The 14,549-nt window shown below is 52.7% G+C and overlaps 3 protein-coding genes across 3 annotated transcripts; 1 reads left to right on the top strand and 2 right to left on the bottom strand.

Moving 5' to 3' along the window:
- Nucleotides 1–623: 623 nt before the first annotated feature.
- Nucleotides 624–2,869, bottom strand: LIPE (Hormone-sensitive lipase; the record flags this gene model as incomplete). Its single annotated transcript, XM_032037433.1, has 2 exons — nucleotides 624–2,715; nucleotides 2,778–2,869. The coding sequence occupies 2 exons, from the start codon at nucleotides 2,867–2,869 to the stop codon at nucleotides 624–626; spliced, it is 2,184 nt and encodes a 727-aa protein (XP_031883515.1).
- A 1,548-nt stretch (nucleotides 2,870–4,417) lies between these two features.
- Nucleotides 4,418–6,241, top strand: CGGC5_v009173 (Heterokaryon incompatibility protein 6, OR allele; the record flags this gene model as incomplete). The annotated part of the gene is made up of 1 exon (XM_032037435.1): nucleotides 4,418–6,241. The coding sequence occupies one exon, from the start codon at nucleotides 4,418–4,420 to the stop codon at nucleotides 6,239–6,241; it is 1,824 nt and encodes a 607-aa protein (XP_031883612.1).
- Nucleotides 6,242–10,403: 4,162 nt separating this feature from the next.
- CGGC5_v009172 (uncharacterized protein) lies at nucleotides 10,404–11,629 on the bottom strand (the record flags this gene model as incomplete). Its single annotated transcript, XM_032037437.1, has 2 exons — nucleotides 10,404–11,422; nucleotides 11,476–11,629. The coding sequence occupies 2 exons, from the start codon at nucleotides 11,627–11,629 to the stop codon at nucleotides 10,404–10,406; spliced, it is 1,173 nt and encodes a 390-aa protein (XP_031883732.1).
- Between the last annotated feature and the right edge of the window lie 2,920 nt (nucleotides 11,630–14,549).

The raw sequence follows: 14,549 nt of genomic DNA, 5'->3' as shown, positions 1-14,549 counted from the left end.
TAATGGAAACACCTAGCTTTCATATATGCTGGTGCCAGTCCTGCGGTATGCTGCGGTCAATTACGGCCGGTAAAACCAACCCTGTGATTGGGAGTGTCGTCCTCCTGCGTCTCTTGTGATGTATTCCATGTATACGCAGTCGATCCGAACCTCTACGGCCCATCCAGGACATGCCTGGCTGCGCCTGGGTCCAGGCACCTCACCTCCGATTCAAGGTCTGGTCTCGAATGATATGGATTGTGGTATTCCATTTCTTTGTCTCTCTCGCCCTAAGGCTCTGAAGATGAGGTGTATTTATATCTTCAGCATGTAGCCAAGATCCTGTCAGCGTAAAGCATCTTGCACCTGCTGGGAATTACTATGCCTGCGAGAACGAGCTTGATGATTCACACCTCGCAATATGGGACACTCCCAAACCAGTGCTGGTCTTGATGAAGAACAACGAATGGAATGCGTTAGGTCATGTCATGTCTATAAGGCTTGATCCTACTCTGACGTGCGTACAGTTTCGTTGGCGAATCCAATCTACAGACATTCTAAACCTCCCAATAATTCTCCATACAAAGGAATCATGTACCAGAGCACCTCGTTACCACGCGCCTGTTTCGAACACCCGCAGCTCATCAATCATGCTCACCACCAACGCCGGTCAACCCACCGGCCAGGCCTTGCATGCGCCTTCCAAGTAGATCATCTGTACTCTTAAGCTTAACCAGGCTCGCGCCTGTGCTCTTACTTGCGCCCCTGGCCCTGCCGTTCTTCTTCCCGTTGCTAGCCTCAACCTTCTCGGCAAGTGACTCGCCTTCCTGCATTGGCTGGGGCTCTTTCGTTAATGTCTTGCTTCGGTTCGCCCTGGTCATGCTGATCTCAAGAGGCCGGTCCTCATCGCCGCTCGACTCAGTGCGGGTGTGATGTCTTCCTTGTGAGTTGCCGTTCGTCGCCTGTCCTCCCACGCGGCGACGACCGCGACTTTCACGCTCTCGAACGGCGTCGGCGTGAGCAAAACTATCCTGAATCCATTCGGCTGATCTGTCGATGAGCTTCCAAGCTGGCGGGTACACCGTTGGGAACTGGAGGAAACCGTGAGAGATGCCTGGTATCAGCGTCACCACAGCAACGTCCTTCGCGTTGAAAACAGGCTCGTATCCGTCGCCAAAATCGGATCTCTCGGCTTGAGCCTGGTCGAACATGGCCTCCTTAACCTTGCGTATGCGGGCAGAAAAAATGACCGTGTCGTCGACCAGGGGATCTCGCTCGCCGGTTAGGAAGTAGACCTTGGGGAAACGGGCTAGGAGAGAATCCGGAGCCAGAACAGGCGAGAGAAGATAATCCTGACTGAAATCGGGGCGGTTATGAGGGCCGATGTATAAAATGATCATGGCACGCATCATCTCAGGAGTGAGGACACGGTCGTTGAAGTAAGAAATCATGGAGGACATGGCAAGACGTGTTCGTAGAGGCTCTGAATGATGCGACGTGCTCTGCTTGCGCTTAGCATCCTGCGACGATAATTGCGTGTTGGACAAGGCCTGAGGGCCGCTGTGCGAGTACTCCGGGTGCGGACTTGCAAGGGCCTGCGAAGACGCGATCTCAACTTCCTTCGCCGTCAGCTCCGTCGTTTGCTTGGAGGCACTCTCCTCTTCGTCGTCGGTCTGGTGTGGAGTGCCAACCAGATCATTGTACTGCATGCTCTTTCGTCTTATGATAGACTTATTCGTAGCCCTCATCTTCCTGTCCTTCATCAGTGACATTTGCTCATCTGACATCCAGTTGCCGATGTTCATGTCGAGACCGGGGTAGAACAGCACCAATCCATCAGGAAGGGGCAGATCCCCAGTGCTCACGTAACGGCGCATCGGGGCCGACGTTCGCTCAATGATCATCAGCGTCGTAGATGTAGCCAAGTTTCCTCCAGCGCTATCGCCTGTGAGCACGACGCGAGGCGTTTCTTTTCCGGACATGCCAATGCATCTTCCCTTGCTCCGGATGATGGTGGTGTAGACGTCGAAACATTCGTTGAGCGCATATGGGTATGGGAACTCTGGAGCTTTCTTGTAGTCCAAACTCAACACTGGAAGTCCAGTCTTCGCAGCCCAGGCAAACAGCTTGTCGTCGTTGCATCGAGGATCCATGGCGACAAATCCTCCACCTGGAATATCGAGGATGATTCGGTTGTGCCTCGCGAGGTCCGTCAGCGGACCGTCAAAATAGAGCCATGCAGATACTGGCTCCTTGTAATCACTGCCATTGGGGCGCGGGATGCGGATCGCGCGAGGCGGCCAGCGGGAAAAGCGAGGTCGCATCAGACCTTGGAAGAAGCGCAAGTACGGCGTGGTCCCTTTGTTCCAGGAGACCCGCAAGTGCTCTACAGTAAGCATACCTCGGACCTTCCGAACCTTCTCGTCGGCCTTCTCGGCGGCAAACATGTAGAACACGGAGAAGACAATGCTGGCAAGGTCGCGCAACCATTTGGCTCGGATCTTCATGGCCGTCCAGAAACCAGCGTCAAGGGCAGTCAGGACCCACGTCGCACGAAAGTAGGTGGCATCGTACATGTTCGACATGGGCTCGGGGCTCGCGAGACCGAGCAGGGTGCTGAAGTTACGTGCGGCGTAGAGGTAGAGCATGGTGGCAACGACTGTCTGCCATGTTGTAAGTCGTTTCGTCGTGAGCTTGGAGAGGAAGCGCATGAAGGGAGGGCCATGGGGATGACCTCTGCAAAGATGACTGTCAGCCGTATTCCCACCATTGGGTCTTCAAGGACTTGTGTCTCGTACCTGAAAATGTAGGCCGACCAGAAGGCCAGGACGGCCAGCACCTGGAGTCGGCGCGACTTGACCGAAGGCCGTCCGAGGACGTGGTCGATCATGGCGACTGAAAGATGCTGTGTCGAGGGCAGCAGTGCCAATCAAGGAAAGGGAGGTCGTCGAATGTTTGTGGGTTTTCGTTGCAAGCTCATGGGCCTGGAACACCGAGGGCAGCCGAGAGCTGACCAAGCAATAGGCACACGGCAGACCACGAGGTCGTGGCTGGTAGAAGAGCTGGCGGCGAACGAGTCGACGGGACGGCGCAGCGCGAGTAATGCGATAGCCTTGGACTAAAAGGCCATGGCAAGGTGGCCGGGCTCGGGAAAGCGCTTGGCGACGAGTGCAGCGACGGACGGCTTGGGACCACGGACCGCCACCCGAAGGATCGACTGCTTCGAAGGGGGATTTGGAGTTTGTTTGGAAGCTTTCGGTGGATGACAAGACGACGACGGAGAGCTGCAACGGACGACGATGGTGTCGGATCGGATCTCGCGGGGATGGAAGCTCTCGTGGTCAGAGAGGGTTGCTGTGGGAGGGAGAACAGCAATCAAACAGCCTCATGACAGAGGGTCTTGGGCCAGGGTGCTGGCGGCACATGTTTCAATGCGAAAAGCGTCCCGTGTCGACTGCGGTGGCTCGGTTCAATTGCTGGACAGAGGTGAGATGGTGACGTCCGTTTGGGGTTGGGCAGCTGACATGTGAAAGGGCCCAAGTTTGGACCGCACTTGCACTGCACCTTGATGCTGCTGCTAAACCTGGAAATCACGGGGCAAGGCACCTGGCTGGAGGCAGTGGAGGGGCACGCGGCCACTGTTTGACGCAGCGCTATTCCCCTTTGGGCGATCGCCCGGATCCGACCAGCAGGTCCGCCAATCAGTGCCTGCCGGTTGTCACTTCTAGCGCTCTTCGCTCGCCGGCCACACCGCTGCTGAGTTCCCCTCCCCCGCTGGAGAACTCCACTGTAGACCGCAGATGCAGGGCCTCCTGGTATGCTGTTGGCTGTGTTTCTCCAGGAACATCTCCAATCGAGTCACGAGCATATGAAAGGCCGATGCCATCCGAACACTTTGACGATGCCGGACCCCGACGATTCTCACGACCTTGTGGTTCCGATGAACCAATACCACATGTGGATGGCCATCCGTGACGACTGTTGATACCCTGCTGCCCGTTTGGGCGTTCCGAACCACGATGTTGCAGAAGCCACCCCGAATAAACGCGATAGCTCTAGTCCTTGTTGAAGCTTGCGGTCCGCCTTGAGGGCTGCTACGAGACCCAATTCCGACTTCGAGGTGAGATTCATCCAATGCCGGAGCACTGGACGCATGCTGACTGGCTCTGGCAGTTGGATCACAGTACCAGGGGTCCCATTGGCCAGCTAGTCTGACCTGCATGACCACTGCAGGCAGCACAACATGGAACGAACCGATCTGCTCCATCGTCATTGTCCCCGTCAATATCGTACAAACCGACCAGACGTCCATTCGCCGTCTCCTGGCATGCCAGCCGCGATGGTCATCGTCTTCGATTCTGCGGGGAAGAAACACTGAGACGTCTAAACTCGTCCAAGATCTCAGTAGTCGACGGACTCAGTCGACCCCGCACTCAAGATGACGAAATTCTTCAAGTACAGCCCGCTGGATCTTGCAGGGCGATCCTTCCGGCTACTGATGCTCCACCAAGGAACTGCAGGCGAGATTTCATGCGACATCTTCGAAGCAAGCCTTGAGCCAGACAGGGCCATGCCGTACGAGGCCCTGTCATACGCCTGGGGAAGTACCGACCAGTCCGAAACCATCACCGCGAATGGCAAGATTCTGCATATCACCAAGAACCTCTACTCGGCTCTCGGGCACCTCCGCAACAAGGAGAACAGGATTCTATGGGTTGACGCCATCTGTATCGACCAGACGAATCTCCAGGAGCGAGGGCATCAAGTTGGACAGATGAGCGACATCTACAGACAGGCTGACCAGGTTCTCGTGTGGCTAGGACCCTCAACGTACGAGACGAAGGTCCTCATGGAGAGCCTTGGGAAGTTGCAACGAAGTGTCTCCAAGCCGGCAGACTGGACCAACACTGACCTCTTGGGTCGACAGTGGCTTGAGGTGGAGCAGAAGAATTATCTCGACTACGCCGCTCTGACCGACATTCAACGTTGCGGTCTTACGTCCCTACTTCACCAGCCATGGTTCAATAGGATCTGGATCATTCAAGAAGTAGCCAACGCAAGAGCTTCTACCATATGCTGTGGACAACACTCAATCCGCTCGCACGTCTTCGCCGCCGCCCCAGGGCTTCTCGGCCTCGACCCCGGCCCCCACCGCCAGGCAGTCCTGGACCTTATGCCGAGTCCTTCTCGGAAGGCCAATACTCAAAAGAAGCACCTTCACACACTCTTACGAAGCTTCCGCCAAAGTCAAGCCACAGACCCCCGAGATATGGTGTATGCCTTACTCGGCATCTCAGATCTTGGCAGTGACATCGTCCCAGACTACAACAAGCCCGAAGTACAAGTTGTCCACGAACTTCAATCGCTCCTGTTCTTCGGAGCAGAATTTGCTCGAAACCTCGGCCAGTTCGCGGCCATGCGGCACTTTCTCCTCGAACTCCCGACCCTGACCGACAACGCCTTCAAGACACTCATCGTCCGCGGCAGGTTGGACGAGGTGGAGGAGCTACTGCGGCGGGGAGAGACTTTCTGCCTCACGGACATGATTGCCTCTCTAGCAATAGTCGAAGCGGGGGGCATGATGCGAAAGCTTCTGGAGTTGAACCATCCAAATTTGACGTTCAGCCTGGATTGCTTCGACTACATGTTCAATTGGTGTAGTACTGAGACTGCGTCTCTGATCCTCAATCGCGCGGGTGAAGAATTGAGAATCATCACGTCAGGGATGGCCTTCGCGATGAGTGGTGGATCAGAAGAGACTGAGGAAAGAGGAGGTATTTCGGCTTTGATGACGACCTGGGCGAGCACACGCACCATTTCAGTCACCCAGAAAGCATTTGAAACCTTTGCTGGGATGGGTAATATGACGGTAGTTCGGAGGATATTGGACCCTGCCGATAAGAGTTACCGCGTCACGGTCGATATGCTGGGCATCATGCAGAGAGAGGCCTCGAACGCGGTGAAAAGGCGCGAGATATTGGAGTGCTTGCTGACACAGAATGATGGTATCATTACAGTTGATGACGATGCGATTGTCTGGATCATTGGAATAGCTGATGAGAAGGTTGCGGGGTTTCTACTCCGGCACATTTCGTCTCAAAGTACCCCTCTAATCACCGCAGATTTGGTAGACGATGTTTCATTTCAAATGGTGTTGAACGACGAGTGGGAGCACACTACTGGCCAAGAAATGGCCGAGAAAATCACCAAAACCGTCCTTGATTGGGATCAGAGAGGTATATTGAAGTTCACACCGCCGTAACAAGAACCCAATAAGAACAGCCCAAGTCTAAAAACTGCCCATTTTCGTAGCTCTACACGTGTGTTGCGTGCCCCTCGCATCACTTTAGCCAATGCGCTCCTGTGACCTCCTCTTGTGCAGAGCCCTCTGTCCATTTCCGCCCTTCATCCATCCAAAGTCCTTCATACACCCTCCGCGGTCTGCTCATTCTTGTTTTCGGGGTTCGGCATGGTTTGAAGGTAGCGGGCCTTGTGGTCTTGAAGCAGCGTACTCGGGCTTGTCGGTATCGGTCCATGACATACGCATGTGTCTGTTGGAGAGCTTGTTAGATTTGCAGCGATGCCTAGGGATATTGTGCTAATACTGGCCTTCGGTACCTGCGCGGTTTCAGCCATCTGCTACTACCATTCTCTCGATTTGGATTCGGCCTTCCGGAGGTGATAGCTTTGGCAGGTGAATATTCCAGTTTTACTTGCCATGATCTCTCAAATGTTAGCAGCATGCCTTGGAAGCGTGAGAGGTGTTCAGAATGCCATCTTTGATAATGTACCTCAATGAAATTCGGTCTGAAGGCCACGGCCGTCCGCAAAATGTGCCTGGAGAAATGTTAGCCTCTAGAGGTGTAGTGCAAACGACATGATTGACAGACAAGCCGATGTTGACCGTGGGGCGTCCCATCGGTGGACTTTTGATGTGCCATCTTGGAAGAAGACGGCATCTGTAGGTGATGAATTGACTTCCTGTCAAAGTCGCTTCTCTGTGCCAATCCGGTTCTTCCAGAGAAGAGGCCGTGGGTGGTGTTGACATTGCCCAGAATGTGCGAAAGTGCTGCCATTTACTTGCTAGGGTCAGCCGAATCGAGCTGAAATGCTCTGGTATTGAGCTTTCCCCGATGATAGCTGCTCCAGATTCCTCGCTGGCTGGAGCAATTGTCGGGCTTTGCCTCCTGTACTCGCGCAAGGTACCGGGAGCCGCCTAGTCTCACCGTGGTCTTGCAGATGGTGACATGGGGATCGTGCAACCGTACTGGGTGCGTCTGCTTTGGGATAGACGCTGAACATGGATGCTATTGGTTGAGCTGAAGCTTGGTTCCGCAACATGGTTTGCTGCTCTACCTCAAAGGTGCCGAGTCTGTGATGGTGTCGAACCTTGCACATCTTGGAATCTGGTTTTCGAACTGGCTGCCATGATGAAAGTAAGCTCGTAGAAGATGGGATGACTCTGCCGCCTCAGAGTCATGAAAAGCGTGGCTAAGGATGAATATGAAACCCGCCAGTCGTGTAGGTGACGAAGGAGTGGTGTTGAGAATAGTCAATGACTTCCGCCCAGGAAATTGAGACGAAGCCATTGATTAATTCAAATGAATCGCGGATCTCTGCTGCCCCAGAAATGCTGCGATCGCTTTGTTTCGTCGAGGTAAAGTGGTAAGCCTCACCTTGACGCCATTGTGTGTATGTGTGCGTGCGAGTGTGTGTGGGTGTGTGGGTGTCTGAAGATGGAGAACCTCGAAATCTCTACCGCCTCAGAGATGTTGTCATTGCTTTGTTTGGTTGAGATGAAGTAGTCAGTTTCGCCTTGATGCCGTTATGGGTGTGTGTGTGTGTGTGTTGAAGATGAATAATCTCGAAATCTCTGCCGCCTCAGAGATGTTGCCTTCGCTTTGCTTGGTAAAGATCGAGTGGTAAGTTTCGCCTTGATGCCGTTGTGTGTGTGTGTGTGTGTGTGTGTGTGTGTTAATATGGAGAATTTCGAAATCTCTGCCGCCTCAGAGATATCTGGTTTGGAGTTTGAGTGTCTTGGAAATGTCATAGACAAGAAAAATGCATGTTCTAGTCTTTGGCAAGAAAGTGCCGAGTCAGGAGAGTGAGAGTGATTGGGTCCAAGTGACCAAGTCTCTGCCGCCTCAGAGACGAGCCACAGAAGAGTGCATGGTATGAGTATTGATCTGCCGCCACAAATAAGATGCCGATCGTTGCATGTTGATGAATCGGACTGCTCTGTTACCGCGTTGAAGGCGCAGACGTGTGAGTAGGGTAGGGTGACATCTCCGCCGCCCAGGAGATGATGCCAATGATGACTTGGGTTGTTCAAAATTGGCTAAGTCGTTTTTCGCCGTCATAGACGATGGGAAAGTAGGGTTTGATGGGTTTGCGAATCTCTGCTGCCCCAGAGACTTGCAATGTGATTGATGTGGTTGGTTTGTTTGGCTTTTCAACATGGAAGACGTTGAAAACACTGCAAAGGGTTTGGAGAATTCTCTGCTGCCTCAGAGAAATTCATGTGGTGTTTTTGGTTGAACATTGATGCTTTTGTGATATTCAAACACAACGATGGAATCGTAGTATCTTGGGCCTCCTGAGATTGATGAGGAATGCCCTCAGCTGGGTTGAGAAAAGAAGGTCTCTGCTGCCCCAGAGACGAAGAGTGAAGAAGGTTTCAGTGTAATAAAGGCCTGAGAAGTTGCATATTCACGCCCGTAGTAGCGCGAGGATGGGAAATTGAGAATTTGTTGTACCGAGCGAACTCGGATCTTTGCCGCCAAAGAAAGTGTGTCCAAATTTGGTGTGACATTGAATGATCCTTGCCGCCTCATGGATGAGTTGTCTGACCGATAATTATGAGAAAGGTCAAGTTTCTGCGCCCTAGGGACGACGTGATGGATGATTGAGAAGTAGTGTTGGATGGTAGTGTGTGTCTCTGCTGCCCCAGATACCACACAGAAAGCCTCGAAGGGATTATTCTGGATGATGAAATAGAGTCGAAACTTTGAAGCTGCCCAGATTATGAAGAGTAGTGTGAAGAGAAGTGTGATGTTGTGGAAACGACATGTCTCTGCTGCCCTAGAGATCAAAGTCTGATTGTGTGAAATCTTGTAGTCTCTGCTGCCCCATAGAGAAGAAGAAGTGTGAAGGATTGAAGTGTTGAAGAACCAATCTCTGCCGCCCTAGAAAGAGAAGAAGAAGTGTGAAGGATTGAATTGTTGAAAAACCAATCTCTGCCGTCCCAGAGAGAGAAGAAGAAGTGTGAAGGATTGAAGTGTTGAAGAACAAATCTCTGCTGCCCCAGAGATCTGTCTGCCAGAGTTTCTCTGCTGAGGAACATAGGGTGCCAGTACTATTCCAAGCACGCCAAGCGAAGGTTTTGCGAGAAGTTCTGGCGTCTGTCGTCTCCGAGAGAGATAAGTAACCCGATGGTCTGACTTGTGGAAGGGTCGCCAACCCTGTTCCAAGATGCGTGTTGGGTAGCCGATCGAAGAAGGTTGTTCGTACCCAACGAAGAGATGGACTCGCTGTACCGTGTGAAGGTGACTAGCGTTCGAGCTTTGCCAGCCAAATTCGATGTCGGAGTGTGGTTTCAAATGAAGTGGTTTGATTTTGCGAAGATGTTTCTCAAGGTTGAAAGAAAGGTGATGATGGATCGATTGTCTCTCCTGCCCCAGAGACAATCCGTGATGTGAATGGTTGATCATGGATATGATGACGACCTCCCAGGACCCGAAAAGGATGTTGCAAGTACTGGGCTGAAGTGAAGTCATGAATGTTCCAAAAGGATCTCTCCGCCCCGAGGAGAACCAAAGGATATGATGTGTGTCGTCGAGTCTCAAGTGCCCCAATGATATTGAGACTCGGAAGCATCAAGGTAGTGTTGCCATGATGACTTTGATGCTTGTTTGAGAAGGTCCGAGGCCGAATGTATTGACTAGCCAGGGACGCGAGCGTGGAGTAAGGTTGACAACTTGAAAATGCTCCTGGATGAAATAGCTCGCAAAGTACGGATCGATTTGTGATGTGATGATTGATTTGCTTTGTGATCCGTTGTCGCGTCAGTTTCCCCATCTTCGATTCCCCCGAATCGCGATTTTGGGTACTGACACCTGACACCAACGTGAAGGTGCGGCATGTCAGGCTGATTTTTTAATGAGGTTGACTCCTCGGGAACCACTTGGGAGGGCGGCAAGTGGATGGATGGGGGAAGGGGGGCGGGGCAGAGAAAATAATAGCCTATCCGGGGCAGCTCGCGGTGTTCGTATCTATGGGCATGGGCGGCGCGGAACTGTCTGGCCCAGAGGCCCTAGCGATAGAGGCGACCAGAAGAGAAGACCGAGAGAAGAGGCGGCAGCAGACGGAGGAGACGGCGGACGACGGCGACGACGGCGGCAGCGGCAGCGACCAGGACGACGGGCTTAGTCCTCCGAAGAGAACCCGCGTCGATGGCGAGCCGGGTCGAGCGTCTGCAGCGGGATACCGGCCATGGCGAAAGTAAAGGCACCAGAAGCCTGCGTATCCTGGACGTCTTGAAGGAACCGGGACGACAGCGGCAAGTCTTGTTCGCCCGTGCCGTAGTCACGGACACGGCGGGGGACGACAAACCAGAAGGGCCAGGTCAAGATGTTGTCTCCGAGAACAGACCGCAGGTTGAGCATGGTTCCCTTATCCCAGGGATTGTCGCTCATCAAACGGTGAGCATACGTCCCGTCGGACCGCTTGACATACATCGGGAAGGCGGGCGCAGGTCGATGGCGGATATACTGTGCGTACTCCTTGCCGGGCGAGTCCATACAGGCCAGACGTCTCCACTGCTTCCTGATGGGGGCGGCGAGGACGAGTACCAGCATGTATGGGAAGCAGGCCGCGATGAAGACGTACAGCCAGGCGGTCGAATGCCATGCCGAGATGGCCAAAGGCCAAGCCAGAATTCCCAGCGACACGGTTTGGAACACCACGATCCATACCATGAAGAGGAGGTAGCTCTTGATAGTCGGCAAGGCCACGGGGACCCACAACCACCAACAATAGTGGTCAAGGACCGGAATGCAGCCCAGTTCCTTGCCAGAATTGTCAACGCAATGATACATTCGGTCGAGGTGTATCATGGCGCGGCCCTCCTCGAGATCCCGGGGGCTTGGCGAGCAACGGTCGCAGGCGTTGGGCCGGAGGCCTTTGGCGAGCAGGTGGGCAGAGAGGGCGGGGCTCGCACTGGCCTGCATAATTGTCTTTAACGAAAAGACGGCGGCAGAAGGCGGACGGAAACCTCGGCGTCGAATCTTCAGCGCGGCAAGCCACATCTGGGCAAGCGGGCCGGCAGTCATCACTAGGACGAAGAGAAAAACACCCAAGAGGGCGAAGGCGACGTTCTTGTCATGAGAGGTGACCGCGAGAAAGGAGCCGGGCAGGGTGTAGTAAGGGATAATGATCCCAGGAACTAACACACAGTTAGAAGAGATGATGAATCAGAGGACAGTAGCGATGACCTACGCAGGGCGAAGAGCACAGCAAACGAGTGACCGAGAAGGTCCACCACCAGAAGAACCGGCACCCAACCGCACAACCACTGCCATATAACCTGTCCGATGGCGAGGATCAGCTCTGCGAGCGTCACCAGCACCTCCTTGAACCACGACCACGACATGATGTCGAAGAAGGACGCCAAAGGACGACGCAGGACGAGGAAGGACGAGGAAGGACGAAAAAGGACGGCGACGACGACGAGAGCAGCGAGGGCAGGAAGACGGGAAGCGGGCAACAAGAATGCGTACGATTTTTTTAAAAAAAGAGGAGCAGTCTTTTTCTAGTAACAGTTAGCAAAACAATAAAAACGCACATTTGATGGGGGCGGGCATACCGTAATCGTGAGCACGAAGAAGAAGAGAAAAGAGGAAAAAGAGGGGTCAGTCGAGGAGACGTCGAGATATACCGAGAGGGCGGATGGGTCGAGGCGGATGGGACGGGCAGCTCGATTCTCTCTAGGAAGGAGCAGCGTCGTTGGGCGGATGGCTCCTTCCTTCTCGTTTTGCAAGAGGCCTTACGACCTGCCGCCGGGACAGACCGCCTGCAGCTTGGGATTCCACGCTTACGGTGGGTATCAGGCCAATATAAGTTATCCAGCGAGCAAAATGTAGAGGTAGACAGACGGTGCTGGATTCGGCTTCACGACAAGAACCTGCACTCGGATACCGACAGGGGCAATATCAACAACTCAGTCACGATACTAGTCCTTGATGTTTTGAACCTTCTTCTAGTATATATATTCCACTGACCGGTCATTTTTCCTGAATCTTTTCCGATGTAGCGACCACCTTGACACAACACGTCTTTTTTTGTGGTTCCAAGCGTTCTCGGTTTCTTGCTTCCCACTGTCGTACCCTCCGATTAATACTATCATGAAACCAGGCCAGAGGTCGGAGTCGCAGATTGGTATACTTCTCAGGAATATTGTCCGTCACTTTTAGAAAGACTTAGGACTCGTCCATGCTTCCTCATCCCCGAGCTACGCTCCCGTAGTCCAGTTGCTGCTGCCACTTTGCACTGCTGTCAGCTCGTCTGGCAACCGCACTTGCCAGATCATGTTTAGCGTCGAGGCCCACGTGCCCGTCTCTTGGACACCAATTTCACTTACTTCAAGAGAGACTGTTACTTTCTAAAGGACGGTTAGGCAGAAGATATTGAAATGGCACGCAATTCAGTGCCCTAGGGGGTTCTTGGAGCGTATGTGACATGTCGCTTTGGGGTGAATTCCAAACACGGCGTAAAATCGTTTCACACTACTTTGAAATAACAAACAAGTATGGACCGTCGCAATGCTTCTAGATTGTTTTCCGATTTTCTTCTCCGTCATTTCTGTCTAAAACTTGTTGATTTTGCAAGCTCCGGCAGGTGCTCATGGCCGGTTGAAGTCGGCGGGTGGTCTTATATTACATAAGCAAACACCGGTACGACAGACCCCACCCCGAAGAAGGTCATGCAGCAGCACGGTGTGCAGATTTAGGTCTCGCGCTCCGTTGACCAGTGGCTGATGGGTATTTGAGTGCACCCACAAGCATGGATCTGAGTTGGGTTTTCTGATCCATCCAGAGAAAACGGGTCTCGCTCCTTCCGCTGCGGCGCAAAATGCCTGCGCTCCGGACAGTAATTCTGCACTGTGTGTTTCCCTTCCATCCGTTTTTCCACCCATGCATGTCTCTGGCGTAAGACTCGTGAACATGCCATCTTCAGATCATACATATCGATTTGTACCAGCGAAGCATCCGATTACCATCCTCCCTATCCTTACATTCCCTGATTGAACAGCTAAGGCCGAACGTCTTCATCCAAGAGCCAGCATGCCCCCATTTGTCCTCGCAAAAATCCCTTTGGCTGATTGTATTGAAGTCGCCGCCACCGTAGGCGTTATTCTCGGATTGGAAGCAGCTCTGATAGCACTCGGGCAGCTGGTGAAGAGGTAAGGGCTTGTCTGGAGATATCTTGTCCAGGTTGGGATGTCCCCAACCGTGTGGTCCGCCGGCGCTAACAGTCGTAGCGATGGCAGCGAGAAGCAAAGAGATGCTGACTTTCATTTTGTAGATGTTTATTAGAGCGAAGTGATTTCAGTAAGGTAGATTAGTAGAACACTCGGTCGATTTCAGTTAAAGTAAATGTGTTGTAATGTTGTCGAATTGCTGAGGTGCTGGGTTGCGATTTGTCGTAGAAGGAAAGTGCTTGCTCAGCTCAAGTGAGAATCGACAGCATAGTTATCGGAAGAAAATGTAACTCCGATGTGTTTTGCAGAAACCCACAAATGTTCCGCCGTAAATGAACGTTACCTTGTTGAATGGGGAACAAAAGTAAAGTTTGAATTCCAAGATGGACCGGATGACATCGGAAAAAGACTGACTTGGACACACCCCAATCTCAACCCTTTCGGGTTAAAGGGACTACAGGTTTCTCTTGTCGTAGTGGATATACCCAGCCCCACGAGGTATTCTTTTGATTCTCCAAGACATTGTTTTGTGTCGATTTATGTCATTGTGTTGGTTGTTCATGTCTTTCGTGTCGCCCCCACGCCGCCCATCAGACCCAACGGCCACACGGTGCCGCCGGCCTTCAGCAGGACCAGGGCGGGGACCGAGAGCCGCAATAGCACCTGTCTCTGGGTCCGACTCAGCAAGGTCAGAGCCGACGAGCTCCTGTCCTGAATGAACTCTCTCTGATTTTGGGGTCACTTAAACGAATGTGTAGGAATGGGCATATGACCAGATGATTTACGAGATGAAAGAAAGGACAATATTCCATCTTAGAGGTATCAATATCTCGACGAACAGGACCAAAATTCACATGGAAAGAGAGGATGTAGTTGTTCAAAGACGATCCGTTGGTGGCCGTTTGTAGCGCGCGCCGCTGCTTTTCGTTATCTTCTTGCTTCGACCGTTGAAGAGAAAGGGACAAGCAGGTCTAAGCCATCATTTGGGCTTTTTGCGATACCCTGTTGAGGCTGTTGTGGAATGAACTGATGGTATTATGAGCTCTCGTCAGTTTTGCGAACCTTGGAACCCAAACCATTAAGAGAGGTGCTA

The sequence above is a fragment of the Colletotrichum fructicola genome, assembly GCF_000319635.2.
Source record: "Colletotrichum fructicola Nara gc5 chromosome Unknown KSG_Nara_v1_contig05, whole genome shotgun sequence".
NCBI lineage: Eukaryota > Fungi > Ascomycota > Sordariomycetes > Glomerellales > Glomerellaceae > Colletotrichum > Colletotrichum fructicola.
Note: the sequence above shows the minus strand (reverse complement) of the source record. Positions and strands in the feature narration are given on the sequence as shown.